Source organism: Patella vulgata, chromosome 5 (genome assembly GCF_932274485.2).
Source record: "Patella vulgata chromosome 5, xgPatVulg1.2, whole genome shotgun sequence".
In the NCBI taxonomy this organism is placed as follows: domain Eukaryota; kingdom Metazoa; phylum Mollusca; class Gastropoda; family Patellidae; genus Patella; species Patella vulgata.
Genome location: NC_065883.2, coordinates 58396002 through 58415369, shown reverse-complemented (window position 1 = coordinate 58415369; position 19368 = coordinate 58396002). Strand labels below are relative to the sequence as shown.

Here is a 19368-nt window from a genome sequence, read left to right as displayed (position 1 = left end):
GGCCTTTAGCGGTGAGAGGAAACTGGGTAGGGGGTTGAAAACATACGAGGTACATGTTTGGAATCGAAACCACGTCACTTGACTCGATAACAGACCTTATGATCCAAAGCCTGCGCATAAGCCCCCACACGCAGATTATGTACAATGTATGACATACTAAACTGAAATATAGATTATGACAATTGAATTGTTAGACAAAATGTTAACAGGACGTTTGCGCATTTTCTAGCTTTATTTTCAACATCAACATTTTACAAAATATATCATAATAAAAAAGCACTATTCTTGTGATAAAAAAAAATACATGTATACACGAAACAAAATATAGATAATAAATAATAAAATACATTACCCTAGATTTAAACTATCAAAGGGAGAAACGACCTAACATGACTCTTGAAATAGTATTATTAAAATCTTCTAATTTGGCATCACCGGTTTAAATATTGAACATAATAATCTCCGTAGGATACACATAATATATGATATATGTTTTGTAAAAAAAACAACAATACATCACATTACAGTCTTATAACAAAAATATAATGTCATATATAAAAACTTTACCTCTATTACGTCATAGACAAAATATCACATATAATATCACTTTGGCAATTCAATACTGGACGCGGTCAAACATTGTTTTAAAACAGGTAAAATCTGGGTTGAGGACATAATATTTACCACCCTGGGCAAAACATTGCATCTTAATTAAAATATCAAAATTACGACAGTTTTGATACGGATCACTTTATGGGGTTGTCCATACTTATCAACCATTGTCTCGAAAAGGTCATAAAGTCTACAGACAATAATTGATAGAGGACAATGTTTACGGGCTTCTTAATGCGATCTCTTTTAACCATAGGTTCGATGAAATTTAATTTACGCAGAGTCGTCTCTGAATGTCCATGCTAAACTGTAAGCTTATTGTTATGGCAATTTTAAATCCAGCGTTTCACGGAACCGGGGTGATCACCACGTCTCCTCTGTTTAGCGACCATTACAATAATTTTTTAAGTATAGGTTTATAGATCTAATCTTCTCAGATAAAGCTCTAATAGTCTATCTTCAAATTCCCAATATACGTTTCAATATAGTTTCATTTTTCTTTCGATATTTTAATGCTGAATAAATCACGTTATTAAACACAAAATTTAATCCTTCCTTCGTCAGGGCCGAGCATTCTATATATGTATCTGCTCCGATCTGTTTCGCCAATTTATAGCCGGCATCTGTTGAAATTTCTAGTTCGGGAAAAACATGTCCCCTCGTATCTGCTTGGGTTCCCACTAAGATGATAGGTATTTTCCCTTTTGTTTCGGCAATAATTTCAGGCATCCATACATCGATGACGTTTTTGTATGATTCCTTGTCGCAAACGGAAAAACACATTATAATGGCATGGCAGACATTATATGCGAAGGTTCTGAGATTGCGGTGATTATCCAAACCAGCAGTATCAAATAAACTGATAACAAAATCTTCTCCCCCAACCTTGTGTTTGACTGAAAAAGAAAAAGAAAAGAAAACCTTAATATATAAATACAATAATAGATACATCATATAGTATATATTTAGATGCCTATAAATTTTTCTATTTTTGATTGGTATGGGTGTGCTTGTTCCTATTTGGGTTTCATTCATATCGCGGCTACTATAGTGCTCAAGGCAATAATACAAACAAATAATACAAACATTTCCACTGCAATTGAAAGCTATACAAAAACTTATTCTAAATATAGAAGCTACACATGTAAAATCATTTGAATGAGAACATATTCATTTATATTTAATCAAATGCTGCCAAGGTTTTCATTTGTATCTACTCATTTTGACAAACGATATAGATTTACAAAAAACGTCATAATCTAAAATCTCGTTTTTTTTAGTTAATTTTAACTACTAACGATCAATAATTCTGCTAAAATGTCGCACTTTTAAAATATTCTGATTTTCTCAGTTAAAAATATTTGAACAATAATATGTGAGGCATATTACTTCTGAATGACTTAAAAGAGTGATATACTTACTTTCAAAGTTTTCAAATACTGTCGGAATATAATCATCTTGAAAAGAAAGAGCTAATTTGGAATGAGCCATACTAGTCTTTCCGACCATTTCGTCCCCGACTACAATACTATGAACAATATTTCTATCTGCTGTGGTTTTCATGTTAAGTTTGGTGGAACGACTGTTCGGTTACAAATCAATTGAATGAATGAATAAAATCTAATTAAACCTATAAATACTAAAATAGCCCCGTTATTCTTAACGCCTCGTGTTGTTCTAATAATAGCCACACGTCGGTATCGTATCACATGACACGTCAATCAAACCAATCAACACAGACTTTCTCTCTCTCCAACTGATTAACAGTATCTATCGATCAATGATTGGGTATTAACCGTCCTTTTCTTCCAATCTCGTGACTTTCTTGTGAGCGATTATCTGTCATATGAACAATGGTCAATGACAAGACTTGCTTTGCGTGATCATTATATACTGAAATTCCCTATCTAAATTGATAACAAGTTTGATCAGGTTTCAAAGTCTTCCCAAGGAAAAACTTATTTCCTTCTATAAATCTGTTATCGCATCCATATCTTGTTATCTATTTAAAAACGTTGCGGTCTCAAATAACAATTTTAACCAATAGAAAACCTTCTTGTAAAAGGGACTTTTTGTGAATGATAAAAAGTAGTATACGAAGAACAGTAAAATGAATATCATTGGCCGAGCTTTTATCTGTTGGCAATGGAAATAACATGTTTACTGCACAGTTTTCGAGGAATAGCTTTTTATCCTTCTGTTCACTGAAATACTATGCTATCTTATCTATACACATACATCACAAGGTGTTAGAAACAGAACATTTTGTATATGTTTTACATGCGGATGTGCAAATTTCAAACAAACATTTTGATGAACGATTTTTTTTTTCTCTGAGAAAAATGGATTGAGTTTTAAACCTCAGCACCTTGTTCATTTGTGACATTTTTAGTTATCATTCAGAAAATTAACCCCCCGGGTATTGTCTAATGCCATAGAATGTATAGCTCTATATATTTAACAAAATAAACTGTCTTTTCGGTTTATTAGAATATGTCACGGGATTTGTAAACTCAAAATTATAGACCATTTTTACAATGATATGACATACCTCTTTATAAATATATTGATTCGTTTAGTGGGGTAATCAGACATTCTTGAGATATAACCGATTTTGTGTTCAAATGTTGACACAGTAATCCAGTAATAAAAATTTCTTTTAATTTTCAGAACAATAATTAAATCGTATAGAGCTTTGTCCAATACTGGTCGTAATAAAACATCACACCAGCCCAATTGCACACTTTATTTTTGACGTAAATCAAAAAGGTTTAGGTCCTTGAATATAATCTGTGTAAAATTCACGTCAGAATAGACGCGAGCTCAACACCTCAGTTAGATCATTATGAGACTAGCACAGATATTTATTTTGGAGGACATAACATAGTTTTTATTGCTGATAGGATGGAACCTGTGCCATTGTTTGACACATGTGTCGTGGGTTTGACACAGCACTGGATTTTGCTTGGTATCTTACTTTTGATAACTTAGAATACACAATAAGGTTCTTAGTATATCTTATAATAATGAGTAAACCCCCCCCCCCCCCCAAAAAAAAAAACCCCCAAAGACAAAACCAAAATCCATGTTTTTATATTAATAATAAACTGGGGAGTTTATTAAAAGCACTTTAGCAGAGAGTAATTCAAAGGGTATACAAAAACGAAATAAAGCAAGGGTGTAAATCCATGCGTAAAGAACCGAGTCAAACTTCAAACCATGACAAGATAGACAATTAATATACAATACACACCAGATCCAAGGAGGCTAGTACTAATGATATTCACTAAAAATAAAAAAAATGTAAATAAAAAAGAATGAATGAATGAAATGGGGTTTAGCGACCTACTTTTCTGCAAAACCGGGCTAACAAAGACGGTAACTAAATAAGAAATGCCACATCAAATCAAAGATCTATACCAATAATAAAAATATCGATTGTTGTAAAACTCTCTAATATAAACTATTTCAATGACAATGAAATAAAAAGTGAAGTAACATGATAGATCAATATTCGGCTGTTATATATAATAGGTTCAACTCCCATATGAAAATAGCGAACCAAATAAAATTCCGAATGTTCTTCTCGGCCAGCACTTAGAGTTGAACGCGCGAGGTTCAGTCAATGTTCGAGTCAAATTCAATAACAACGAACGAGCGTTTTATTATTCAGTCTAGACAAGCTGAGTTTTTGATATATTTGAATGCTGTTCATGTCACGCTTTAGAAAAGTTATTCACTTTTTATACCGGAAATCAACAGGAATAGAAGTGGTAATAAACAAATTAGTCGTATTTAAATTTTTAAATTAAGTTTTCAGTCCTAAATTACAAGTTAACCTGAATTTCAGCTCAAAAACGTTACCTTCAATTAAAACATTCATTATACCTGTCAACAATGAAATTGATTAAGGTCGTTGATATTGACATTTAATATACATTAAAAGCCACATTCGGATAATGTGGGAAGGTATAGGTTATACATTTGTCAATGGTGTATTATTAGTAGGTCAGTAATACATTATAAAAGTAATGAAACATATAAATAAACTCCCCCACACATTGTTTACTCAAAATAGATAGTACTTTACTTGGCGATGGGGGGGGGGGGGATGAATAGCTTATTGGTATTAATGAAGCATGTTTTGAAAGTGGGGTGTGTACATGGTCCGATAAAAGAATTGTATAGAGGGTCGACCTTTAGAACCAAATTCGGACTTTCGTCAATAATTCAGCTCTTTAAGGTCGAATTTTCTTGAAATTTAAAACTTGTTATATGTAATGTAGCATCAAATAGATATTCCGCAAAGTTTTGTATGACAATTATTTTGTAAATCTTGATAGGCCTATTTTTTTCGACGTGCCGTTGGGAGAGGCCACTCCCGCCTCGTTGTATAATATACTATACAGGGCTTCTCTCTACAAAAGCCCCGATAACTGTTTTGATATGTACTGTTTTTAAAAGATACAATTTTCACAATAACATGACAGGAAATTCCTGAATTCTGGATGCTTGAATAAACCACAATGGATTCTGGATGTTTTCATAAACTGCTCTGGATTATAAATGGTTTCATCGAGGCGGCAAGTAAGAAGTGATTTTAATTGTTTTGTCAGGGCGTTTTTTTTATAAAACAAGATTATGATTGTTTCAATAGTGCGGTCTTTATCATAAAGGATTATACTTGTTTTAACGGACCGCATTCATAAACAATATTATTTTTTGAAAACAAAATAGGTTTCTTAGTTTTTTAATGTTTGTCCGGGGTTATGTGAAGAGTACGCAATAACGCACCCCGTCTCAAATGGCAAAAATCAGATGGTTTTAATGCGGTGTTCAACAATATAATCAAACTCATATAATGCAAAACCAGTTTGAAACATATACCCTTTACTACAAATCGATTTTAGCATGTTCCGCACAGCCCCAAATTTCTCGACGGCGGTAGGTTAGACCACAGGCGCCTGTAGCGTGGTAAATATTTCAAAAATAACATCAAACTATATATATAATGACTAAGTATATTATGTGTAAAGTCTGTTACATCCATGTTCGTAAGCGAGATTATCAAATAAGTGGTCTGATTCCAATTTCTAATTCCAATGACTCGTTCAGGGGCAAATGACTCGTCTGAAACTGATTCTCTTTCAGTAGATATAATAATTCCAAGGTAAGAAACCTATTTGAATTTACGGTGGCTGATTTAGGACACGCAAAAAAAAAAAAAAATATATTCTGAACGGTCGAGCCGAGATAATTAAGTCGAGCGCTCGAGATAGTTAAGTCGAGCGCACGAGATACGAAGTCGAGCGCTCTAGATAATGCAACCGAACACGTCTCTACCGATGTTTTAAGCTTTATAATTCTGTGCATTATTTAATGATAAACTTGCAGAATAGAGATATTCATTTGTGCAGCCCATCCAAAGCTGCAGTGAGGGAGCGGATATCTACCCCCCTCCTCGCCCCCAGTTCCTACATAATTATGAAATATACAACCTAAGATCAGACCTGAGCTTCTAGATAAGCGGAAATGTCAGTTTCCCCTAGCAAAGCTCTGTCACCTCAATATATACAATTATTGATTCGTATAATAACTTGCGATATAATACTCCCCACATGGAAGTGGGTAGGTATAACGGGAAATATTTAGTGGTGGTGATGAGCATGGGATGGAGTGTGTGTGGGTGGGTGAGGGTGTGTGTGTGGTGTGTGTGGGGGGGGGGGGTATCCGCTCAGTCACTGCAGCTTTGGATAGGCTGTAAAAACGAACAAATGAATATCTATATTCTGCAAGTTTATCATTAAATAATGTACAAAATCATCAAGCTTAAAACATCGGTAGAGACGTGTTCAGTGGCAATACTCACCAAATTTCGCTAGGTAGAGAATCTACCGACGACTTTTAAAAAGTATCCACATGACCCTCTTTTAAGTCACGAGGAAAATTTTGAAAAGTCATTGAACCACATTTCCTTTCATGCAATGTCATAAGGCTGGGTTTTTTTTAAAGTATTTTTTGGGGATATCCGAGATGCAGGAAGATATTCACGGGTTTCCATTTCTGATTTTATTTAAATCATTTCAAAGAAATTTCAGCCAGTTTTTATTTAATTCATACCATCTAAATAAGAGAATCGTTTCTGACAAATTTCGTCTATTTCCGAAACTCATTTAAACTACTTTTGTTTCTGTACAATGTTATTTGTCATTTGGTCATATTATGACTCACGATTCGAAGAATAAGGTCCGACACTTCACATATGAAAATGAAAAAAGTACAGCAAGAAAGAATAGGCATACCCTGCCTCTTCCACGATATCTCTCATTATCACGGTAACGGGGGCCATAGTATGTACCTGATTTCTAAAGCAGAGGACTACCAAGTTTAAGATAATCTCCGTGTCAAACTTATGACTTATGTGAAATACTAGCGGGTATTCTAGAAACAGTGGGGGTTGGATGGCCGAATAATTAGCTCGTGCGCGTTGTATGTTCTGTCACTGAGTCAACTGGCGTGGTTTCGATTCCCCGGTTGTACGTGACAAGGAGTAGGGTCGCCTTTCCAACCCTGTGGGGTTTCTCCGGGTCAACCGGTTTCCTCCCACTGCGCGCAAGAGAATTCTTGAAATAAAATTGAACCATATGTTAGTCCCGAAATGACCTAGTTTGTGTCAAGTGGACGTTAAATCCCATTTCTCTCTCTCTAAAAGGGGGGTTGGGTGGCTGAATGGTTAGCACGTGCGCGCTGTACCATAAAGTCTGTCATTGAGTCAACTGGCGTGGTTTCGAATCCCCGGTTGTACGTGGCAAGGAGTAGGGTCGCCTGTCCAACCTCGTGGGTTTTCTCCGGGTCCTCCGGTTTCCTCCCACTGCTAAAGACCCCTACGCGCAAGCGAATTATTGAAATAAAATTAAACCATATGTTAGTCCCGAAATGACCTAGTTTGTGTCGAGTGGACGTTAAACCCCATTTCTCTCTCTCTCTCTCTCTCTCTCTCTCTAAAAATAATAAGCATACCCTGACTCATGCACCACACCCGCCTCTAATTATAGCCTAGTCTAAAAGAACAATTTCCTTACTAATAAATCACTGTTGGTGCTATAATAGGATTATTAAGATTTGGCGAATTACCAATCAAAATAAAATACAATTACTCATACTAATGCCCTTTTGCCGAAAGGCAAAAGTATGATCTGTAATCTACCACAACTTAAATGATTATTGGGGTCAAATGATTTAATTCTTATTGTTGTAATCCACTGACTGTGTTCAAATGGCGTAATCATTTATAATGTTGTGTAGATTTAACATAGTTTTCATCCTAAACATGCCAACGGATTAATCAAATAACTCTATATTAGGTATTCTCGAACAGTAGACTCGGATGTGAAGACTTTATTTCGTTTAACGACAATAAAGAGCTGGGCAGTAACCAGTTAAATACGGAAACTAAGTCAGCTTATTTAAATACATACGATTGCTCAGATTGACGTCATTATTCCTCTTTACTTATGTTACTTATAGTGATCGCTGTAGTTTAGTATAACAGACGACTCATCTATTCTATGAAATACAAAGCCTTGTTAAAAGCAGACGAGAAAAGAAAACAAAATGACAGTTACAGATTCCGCTACGAATTTGAAATGTGTTGTGGTAGGAGATGGGGGTATAGGGAAAACTAGCATGTTACTGAAATATGTAAATGGTAGATTCATGGATGAATATATACCAACATGTTTTGATAACTATACCGGTAAGTTTTAAACTATTATCTAAGTTCCATTTGAAATTCAAATTAAACTTTGTAAGCCATGTATCAAATTCCAAAATTTATGTGTGATATCGTGTTACACTAAACAAAATGACAAATGGCTGGACGAGGAAAAAAAATCAACTATACACAAAAGACATTATTTATTATTTTCATTCCTTTCAAAAATTGTCGAAAATTAAAAATGAAGTTTTTATTTTCAGTAAAAAGTAGTTGATGTTTTGGTTGCTACAAATCAACATTTTTGTGATAAATCTTTTTAAAAATTTTACTTAAAGTAAAACATAGATCAAAATGTGTACCTAAAGTACATCGCAATCCATTAACAATGGGCTGTACAGATTCCTTTTAGACAGGCTTGACAAAACATATGTTATATTGTCCACCCATTTTATTAGCACTCCTGTGAAATGACGACGGTAAAATATGTACAGGTTTTTAAATGCGCCAGTTTTACGACATTTTATAACACATTAACTGTTTGTGCTGAAGGTAAATTGCGACGGAAAAAATGCATGTCTATGAGTTTTTAATTATTTAAAAAATCTAGAAAGTGAGGGGAAATATCAGTTATGATAACCTTGGGCCCTATATACTAGTATAGGGTTCATCCATTCGATAACCACTTCAGCAGGTCTTTAATATAACATCCATTCAGATGCGCATCATTGCAGGATAGCCTACTGAATCAGCTCCAATCTGGAAACTCCACATACTGTCAATGACGTAATAAATGTCGAGTCTATGGTTATTGGTATGAAGCATACTAAGTTTTATTATAACCCCGATTGTTTCAAACTGAGTAAGACATAATTAGGTATTACTCGACCTGTTTTTTAATATTAAGGTGTAACACATTTAGATATCACGATAAAGTAACTAGAGCTCAGCTACAGGGACATTTATTCTTTAATCAAGGAGCAATTTATGATTACAAATTTGGTTCACGCCCAACTGAAATTCTTAACCTGTTGAAGTAAAAGTCCAAATTGGTTAGTATATCAAAACATCGTTAAGAGTATATTTAATAGAAAATTGATATAGGGCGGGATATAGGCTATCCGTTACCATAAAATAGAGATAAATGGGGTTTAACACCCACTTGACACAACCTAGGTCACTTCGGAACTAACATATGGTTCAATTTTATTTCAATAATTCGTTTGCGCGTAGGGGTCGTAAGCAGTGGGAGGAAACCGGAGGACCCGGAGAAAACCCATGATATTGGACAGGCAACCCTATTCCATGTCACGTACAAACGGGGAATCGAAACTACGCCACCTGACTCAATGGCAGACCCTATTATCCAACGCCCACGCGTTAACCATTTCCCCCATCCTCCACCTACCCTACCCTACCCTACCCTACCCCACCCTTCGCTCTACTATAAATATACATCGTGTAGTACTTATAATGTGTTCTTAAATAAAAACCAGAACAAAACACCAGAACTTATTTGACATAATCCATATAATAATAGCACTAAAATCAATGTAATATTATCCAATCAAATTACTAAAATTTGGATTTTATCTTAGTTAAAATTTCGTGAAACAGGCCCGGATAGAAAAGAAGCCCCGAAATATATCTTTGATTTGATGTTGTATTTCTTATTTATTTGTACAGTTTTGCCCTTTTTACGTATTATTACTAAGTCTACACTTATAGATCTGTTGAGATTTATATTGCATATTTTTTATGCCTTCCAATTTTACTTACAAAATCGTCATAGCTAAGATATAACTATAACGAGAACGTAACGCGAGCCTAACTGGGTACTGATTCATACAGCGACACTGGGCTTTATACCCCATATTACGGTCGTATTGTTTGGGATAATTGTATCATTAAATTAACTACCGTTAGACTGAATTCTAACCAGAAAGAGCAAAGTTCATGTTTTGACGGAAATTATTTATTTAGGTTAGTTGTCCGAGTATAAATCAACGAAAAATGAATGAAATACGGAGTTAACCCAATAAAGTACCGACAATTAATGTTTGGAAATGTGGCCAACTTTTAACATTTTTCAATTTTATATGAAACATTATATACGCAAGAGTGACATCTAATATTCCAAATAAGACATGTTCTGACTATTAATTATAAAATCGTGCTTGGCATATTATAAATTGTTTGAATAGTTGTTTTATGATACGATGTCAAATAATCTGTAAATACAGTATCATATGAGTATCAGTTTATTATATCTATTTTAGATTTCTACTGTTAGAATTAATTACATACGGGTTTGTACAAATGAGATATGTTATAGCATGCTTTGTATAATCCTTTACCCATGAATGTTTATCTAAATTTATGCATGTTAAAACGGTATAATGATGTATGGTCTTCTGTATTTTATGTAAGGCGTGTGCGTTAACTAGAAAACGGTCATTAAAAGGGAAGTGATACGGTGTTAATTATTATCCACCCATTATCAAGTATATTATTGAACATACACCCAAAATCAACAAAGTAGTAAGGTTTCAATTCTAAAAAGAAATTCAAGTACATGTACACCTATTTTCATCATTTTACAGTAATATCAAACAACATCCATATGCTATTATGTCAAAAAAGAAAGTAGGGAGGGGCACATGAAATAGTATTCTGTAGGGAGGCAAAACGAAGGAATGTGGCGAATATGTGGGCACTGAAAACATCTTGGTTATTTCGGACCGATATATACTTAATTTTGTTTCAACATTGACATTGTGCTGCCGCTCTTTTAAAAGGGAAAGAATCCCGTAGTTGGAACCGACCCCACTTTTTGTCATGTAGGGCTTAAATCGTGCTATCAAACCCTGAGCGAGCTTCAGTTAAGTATTAAGCCTAATGGCACTAATTCCAGATATTTTGCCCATATATTCTCCGAAATATATTCTCATTCACTATTCAGCTTGAATGCCTAATAACGCTTTCAAGAATAATTCATATTCAGTTTTATCAAATCGATTCACTTTCTTAGAGCGACATTAACAAATTTTTCCAATGTGATATCACGGAAGAATTAAATGAAAAATTCCGAGTTGTAAATACATGTATAGCATACTCGACAAAAATATCAGTATAAGTATTTGATAGTGTGACAACATTTCCGTAAACACTTTCGATGACAAATCCAGAGAGAAATGCCCAGGGGCGTGTTCAGGAATTTGTGCGTGATGGCTGTGGGATTACCAAAGAATTTTATAAAATACAAACCACTGAGACAATGTTTCTTTTCATTTAAGTGCATACATTTATATTATTAAAGTAGAGGAGGCCAAAACGCCCTGTTGTTTGTTCGACGTAATATCGATGAATGTGGGATAAAAAAAATATGATCCGCGCGAGCGAAGGGGGCGAGTCCTCTAGACATGCACCTCGTGTATACCGTTACTTGATCAAAATATTAAGTGTGGGTCGGTCGGGGCTGTCTATTAGGTGAATGCCTTGATGGAGTTCGAAGATGAGAATTTTCTGCTTAGGGTAAGCAGAGATAAGCAATTTGATTGGTTGATGCTTTGGGACACGATAACTTTAGTTTTAATTAAGTGAGAGTGAGGACACTTGGTGTATAGCTTTATTACATCAATACCTTGACTAAGTACGATAATGAAAATATTCTGCTGAGGGTAAGCAGGGCGATAAGAAATTTGATTGGTCGAGACTTTGGAACACAATAACTCTCCTTCTAATTGAGGTAGAATGTTTAAACTTGGTGTAGGCGTTCATTAGGTGAATGCCTTAATGGAGTTCGATGATGCTTATGGTAAGCAGAGATAAGCAATCTGATAGGCAATCTGATTAAAATACAGATCTATATTTCGTTTCGTTTTTTTATACTTTCGATGGCCTACACTACAAGAAGATCTGACAAGTTATAGCGATAGGTCACGTCAGGAGTGAAAAGACCGAATTATGACCCTATGACGTCAGACATTTGATTAACCAATCAGGATTGATGTTACTAGTGGATTACCCACAGTTCCGTGAAAAACACGCCTAAAGCCCGCCGTAACAGACCGTTTCATTGGCTTATCCCCGACACCATTCAGAACACGAGTTAAATAACAACTCTTCCAGATCCAAGTGTAGTAAAGACAAGTAAAACGAAATTTTGAACTATAAAAACGAAACGAAATAGGATCTGTGTTTTAACCAGTTTGTCTGATAGGTTGATGCTTTGGGGCACGATAACTTTGGTTATAATGAAGTGAGAGCGATGAAACTCGAAATATAAATTCATTATATCATTATCTTGACTAAGTTCGATGGTGAGAATTTTCTACTTCGGTTAAGGAGCGATAAGCAATTTGATTGGTCAAGACTTTGGAACATAACAACTCGCTTTTAATTGAGGTAGAATGGTTAAACTTGATGTAGATCTTCATTAGGTGAATGTCTTGACTGAGTTCAATGATTAACATTTCGAGCTGAAACTAAGCAGAGCTAAGCAATTTCATTGGTCGATGCTTTGGGACAAGATAATCTTGATTCTGTATGGTAGAGAGGGATGGAAGGAAGTGTACAGTTTGATTGCTCGATACTTTTGAAAAAAAAATAAATGTGCGATTAATTAATATGTGTCAACTATTTATTTTGGGATTTCGGCGGGGGACATCAGCCTCACTGTTGGCTTGTTTAATAACCTATGTTTTCAACACGTATTTATTTGAAATGAAATGTAAAATAAAGCTATCTTTAGTTGATACTTGCCGCTTAGGCAAATGCGAGAAACTAAATGTACCACAGTACAGTTAGGTTACAATGATTTACGACTGTGATACACAGAACGTTGTATATCTGTGTTATGGATAATTTCATCCCTACTTTGTCACCTCATTTTAAATAAGTAAACTGTTATTTATTTCCTGACATCACTCACAGCTTAATTTCTGATTACGGTTTCGTAAAGCTAATATGGGATGTGGTAATATGGGAAATTTCATTGTTGGAATTTGTCCGCAGAAATCCACACCAAAGCCAATTTAGGACCTGGGAAATGGCTATTTTGGCTCCATAAAATAGGGTCCGGTAACAGTTATCTGTCACCCAGATATTTTTTTTTTTTTTTTTTTGGGGGGGGGGGGGGGTATGTTTTACAATACTCTTCTTGTATATATTTTCATTTCCAGTCAAGCAGAAATATCAAAAAACATGTTACATGCTGGTCTTCTACTTGTATATGCGCTCCATATTTCACAATACCACCCTTTTATTCACAATTTTATTGCTTTTTCTTTTTTGAAAAGCTACGTCTGTTGCCCAATCTCATTCAGATAGCCCGAATAAAATGTTGTATATAAACAAAAATTTTAAAACTGGGAAAACAAATTTCAAAAGAGGGATATTTATTTAAATTTAAAGAGAAATGAAATGAAATTAAACGGGGTTTAAAGTCTTACTGTTCTCCTCCAACTGGGTTAATGAAGACGGGCGTACGCCATACAGTGTGCTATGAGGGAAATTTTCCCCGGGCAGCGGCAGGGATCTTTTACGTGCACGCTAATGTATACACGGGACGGTTTTTCATCACATCCGAACGACTAGACAGTGGTCCTTGCCAGACCCTCCGTCCTGCACCACTAACAAGGGGAAACCACGTCGGCCAACGCAGGGATCGAACACGCGACCCCAGGCTAGCGAGACAGCGTCTTACCCACTTAGCCACCGTGGTTCCAGATTTAAAGAGAGGTGACTAAACATTTGACTTGGAGATATATAGAGTTTGTGAAGCTATACATCTGAAGCATAATAAAAATGCAATGAGGTTTAACAACCTACTGTTCTACACCGTACGGGCAAACGAAGAGGGGCATGCGCTATACGCAGTGTCCTATGAGGGACATTTTCCAAGGACAGCAGAACTACAGCCTACATCTTATATCGAATTCCAACCGCCAATGTGTGTACATTCATTGTATTGTTTTTGTTGTTTACTCACTTATTTCTTTTACATATCCATATTTATTCATGTATCTATAGGAGAGAGGTCATATAGGCTATGCCCTTTCAATTTCTGAATAAAATATTGTGTAAAGAAAAAAGAAATGTGCACAACAGACAAGGGAAAACCACGGCGAAAAATTCCGAGGAACTTTCTCGGCCAACACCGGGAGTCAACTCGAGACCGCTTAGTTAGTGAGCCAGCGACTTACTCGCCGAGCCACCAAGCTCCCAACTGCATACAAGGCAGCACAATGTTAATGTATATACGTACAACAAAACAAATACCATTGGATTTAAGGTTTTTCAAGATGTATTTTATTCATTAGCCGGGGAGAGTGAGAGACTTTTAAATCACATAACCTGTTATGATCTATGCAAGTCGTGGGTTCGATCCCGGGTTTGTACGTGTCAATGAGTAACGTTGCTTGGCTAGCCTCGTAGGTTTTCTGTGAGTACTCTGAGTTTCCTCCCGCTTCAAAAAGCTCCCTGCTCGCAAGCGAATTAATAGAGATATACCAAAGCCTATGTTGGTAAAAAAAATGTCGCCTGTCCAACCTCGTGGGTTTTCTCCGGTTCCTCCTGTTTACTCCCACTGCTAAGACCCCTATAATCCGCGCAAGCGAGTTATTGAAATAAAATTGAAACATATTTTAGTCCCCAAATGACCTAGTTTGTGTCGCGTGGACGTTAAACCCCATTTCTCTCTGGTCCAAAAATTAAATGAGTATGTGTCCATACGACCATACTCTATTCATTAGACTTTTAAAAACAGAATTAAAAGTGAGGTTTTAAAAATGACATTTCAATGGCCCGTATTCCACATTATCATGCCTATGTCCCGTTCAAAATTCAACGATTCCAACAACCATGCAGTGCGTCACATGAATTAACTAAGATCAACTATTGCGCCATCATGATATGTAAGATAAGTTGTCACTTCTTCGGAGATAACATTATCACCAGATCTTACACATGTTGAGGATTGTTTTAATTGATAAATATACGTGTGGTAAAGCACCTGATCATTAAATACAATTTCTGTTGAAACGACCCACGTGTCCTGGTGTCTTTGATTCGCCAAAATAGGGGAAATACGGATCATGGAAAGCTCGATAGTTATATATATTTTGAATATAAACGGGAAATACACAAAATCCATTGAATACAATCATTGTTGGCATGAGGTATAAAACATGCATTTTAAAAAGCTATAGGGGCTATACAACGGCATTAAAAATTGACATCTAAAGGTTTTGTTTGACTCCATCAGACTATTCCATCCTGGAACATGCAGCTTGTTTCTCCGAGACGCCTAAATTTACGTTTTCCTATAAAGTCCAGGGCCATGTTTCACGAAATTTTAACTAAAGATAAAATCCAAATTTTAGTAGTTTAACAGCCACTTGACACAAATTAGGTCATTTCTAGACTACTTGACTAAATAACAAAACTCATTATCTAAAACGCACACATGAACCATTCAAGGGTGTTGTTTGCGCGTTAGATCATAAGGTCTGTCGTTGATTACAGTGGCGTGGACTGGTACCGATTCTCTTCATGTACGAGACAAGGAGTGGGGTCGTCTCTCCAACCTCTTGGGTTTTCTAGGGGTCTTCCCACTGCTAAAGACCTCTAGACGCAAGCGAATTATTGAAATAAAATTGAACCAGTTATGACAGATAGTTTGTGTCAATGGATGTTAATCCCGTAGCGCCGCTGCCCGGGCAAAATTTCCCTCATAGCACACTGTATGGCGTATGCCCGTCTTCATTAGCCCAGGTAAGGAGCAGAACAGTAGGACGTTAAACCTCATTTCATTTCTCTCTGTTATGACTTCAGTGAGTTGGTGTTGAAGTTGTTGTGTAGATGTACAGTCTACAAACATGCGACCGCTGCAAATATATTATATCTAGCAATCGCTTTCACTTGTGCGTTTTCATTGCTTCTCAGTAAATTTGGCTGTGACATTAAAATCATGGCAAAAATTACATCTGTTATTGAAGGTTGGGAGGCCGGTCACTGAAAATGGTAGTGAAGATAATCACAATTCTTTGGAGTAAAATCGGAAAACAAAAGGGCCACGTGTTAGTGTTCTAATGAACAAATTGTTGGTCAACACCTTTTTAGATCTGCCCTTGGAATCATAAATATAATCTTCACATTTTAATGCATACATTTTTTTTTTTAGCTGTGATAGACATAGAAGATCAAGATATACATTTGAATTTAGTTGATACAGCTGGTCAGGTAACACCTCTATTTATAGATACTTGTTATGTTATTGTAGATTAAAGTTTTAAACATCCCGCTGCTCCAACTGGGATAATGAAGATGGGCATACGAAGGCAATTTTGACCAGACAGAGAGAGATGGGTTTAACGTCCACTCAACGACTCAAACAAGGTCATTTCGGGACTAACATATGGTTCAATTTTATTTCAATATTTCGCTTGTGCGTAGGGGTCTTTAGCAGTGGGAGGAAACCGGAGGGCCCGGAGAAAACCCACAAGATTGGACATGCGACCCTTGTCACGTACAACCGGCAAATCGAAACCACGCCAGTTGACTAAATGACAGACCTTATGATACAGCGAAAGTCACATACGCCAATCCTGCTTTCGGTCGAGAAAGTTCCTCTAAAAAAGCTATTGTTCCTCTGGATTTTACGGTGCCCCCACCACTTGTCAGTGGTGCAGAGCGAGTGGTGGCTGCTTTTCAAACCGCCCAGTCAGTAGCCGGACCTTCGGATTATCGAAAATTCTGACTATCTTATATTCCTGATACAGAAACATGCCATTTAAAAAAGTCTTTAATAAAATATTTATTTTAGAGTAAAATGTATCACATTCACATCCGTTTGGCATCTATTCAAGGCCAAACCATAAAAATAGTTTATTCAAGGAAAAAGTAATTTCATTCTAAAAATTCCAATGTTTATACCCCCCCCCCCCCCAAAAAAAAAAAAAAAAAGACCAATAAGACAAATCTTCCAAGAACGATATTATACCTTACTCGCAAAACAGTTATGATACTGATTATTTCTCAGATTCTTAAATAAGATCGCCACAACATGACCAGCAATAGATTCTTTCGAATTCCTATAGACCCTTGTATGTAGTTTTTAATAACGTAATTTATTTGATGTTCTCCGTTAATCATACGGTTTAATTGTTTAATATATCTTGTTTACTTCTCTAATTACAGGAAACTTATGACCGGTTACGGACTTTATCCTATTATAACACGGATGTATTTATAGTCTGTTTCTCATTGGTGGACCCTGATTCGTTTATAAACGTTAAGTCTCGATGGATACCAGAGCTTAAGGAATTTAAACCCGGAACCCCATTAATTCTCGTCGGCACTAAACGAGATCTAAGAGATGAAAATCCGAATAATACCGATGTCATTTCATATTATAAAGCGAAAAGGACAGCTCGACGAGTTGGAGCGGGCAGTTACGTTGAATGTTCCGCTGTAACTAACGACGGTTTAGCAGAAGTCTTCCGTCAAGCTGTCGTGTCAGCCCTAGGTATTCGTAAAAAGAAACCCTTTTGGTCAAGTCTTAAAAGCTTATTTACACCAAAAAGATTAACAGCTAGACGTTAAAAGTTATTGCCCCACCTAATAATTAGCGGAAAACATAGGTCGTGGCCAGCCATTGCGGTTTACTCAAAAGTGAAGTACCCAGAGTTTATGTCGTTGAAAAACACAACACAATGAACATCATTCTCACAAAAGTATTTATCGGTGGGGATTTCCAATAAAAGTATGACAATTTTGGTGTATATGGAAAGTAGAGGCACCCAATCTTACTAGGAAAATACTGGATTTCTTGAAAAACACCCATGGAGCGCGCACAGGACAAAAATGAGATTGTGTCACTAATTGACAGCCCGGCGATTAACGCCTCTCTGCTCGAATGACGTCAAAGATTGCATGCGTAGATTGTCTGAAAGGGACGTGGAAAAAGTGAGAGACTTAAACGTACAGTTTCTGAGATAAAAAACCACGGAAAAAGACGTGGGGGGGGGGGGATAATCCGAGAATTTACTTAATTAAGCTTCGACATTTATGGGCGATATGGTAAATGGATAACGATTAAAGACAACATAGTCTTTTATATGCAGTAGATTCTCCCCCGGCTCTGCACCCGTTGCTAGTTCCCGCGACGGCCAAGTCACGTGACATACAAATGACTTCTTTTTATAGATTGTTTTATAGCTTGGACTATTTCCGCGCGGATACAATGTTTTAAGAGGGATTTGAAGCAATATTTTTGATCGTTTGAATATGTTTTAAGTCCAAACATATCATCAAATCACTTAGTTTGTACATGGGAATGTATCTTTAAAACGTTAAACAAAATAATATAATTATGTTGTATCCATCTACTATTACGGGAAAAATTGTTGTTCTTTTTGATGCAGTAGACCGTTAAGCGTCAGTCGGTGCGTTACTGCTCAAAAGGCTTAAAGAATTCATTATGACGACTTGTCTGCGATATCACCTCGGTGGAAGCGGACGTTAAATAAAACTAACTCACACACATTATGACGATTTAAGAAAAAGTTTAAAAAATTAGACCAACGTTTCCGAAGAATCTGGGGTCTGAGCGATAAGGAAGTTAACCTTGCACAATAAAGATCGAAGAAAGGCCGTGACGTTATAAGGATAAATTCTCTGTTAGTATATAACGTACTTCGTGCTCACTAACTTGCCACAGAACAGTACTTTTTATTTACACAATAAGATTTCCCTGTATCGTTATGATTTGTGATGTCGGTGTTTTTGTGTTCAGGAAAAGGTCGTCAGAAAACATGAAATCAGAGCGTTACGTAAACATCCGAAATAAATTAAATGATTATGTCATATTTCATACAGGGCTACATGTATGTAAAAGAAAAAAAAATCAAATATAAAATGTTACTTTTTATTAGTGTAATTAGTGTATATACAATATTGAAATATGCCATCTTGTAAATACTCATTTTATTGTTACCCGGTATATGTCTTGTTGATTTTGTATTAAATTGTATATTTAA

General features: G+C 36.0%; 1 protein-coding gene across 1 annotated transcript; it reads left to right on the top strand.

The window, feature by feature from the left end:
• Positions 1-8021: 8021 nt before the first annotated feature.
• Positions 8022-19368, top strand: LOC126820789 (ras-related protein Rac1). The gene is made up of 3 exons (XM_050548931.2): positions 8022-8368; positions 16512-16570; positions 17528-19368. The coding sequence occupies exons 1-3, from the start codon at positions 8227-8229 to the stop codon at positions 17930-17932; spliced, it is 606 nt and encodes a 201-aa protein (XP_050404888.1). The 5' UTR covers positions 8022-8226; the 3' UTR covers positions 17933-19368.

What these genes read in the sequence shown, in the direction of transcription:
- LOC126820789 (XM_050548931.2), top strand. Translation starts at nt 8,227, where the DNA reads ATGACAGTTACAGATTCCGCTACGAATTTGAAATGTGTTGTGGTAGGA. An exon ending in ATGTTTTGATAACTATACCG is followed by an intron (nt 8,369 to 16,511) that starts GTAAGTTTTAAA and finishes TTTTTTTTTTAG; the next exon opens with CTGTGATAGACATAGAAGAT. An exon ending in TAGTTGATACAGCTGGTCAG is followed by an intron (nt 16,571 to 17,527) that starts GTAACACCTCTA and finishes CTCTAATTACAG; the next exon opens with GAAACTTATGACCGGTTACG.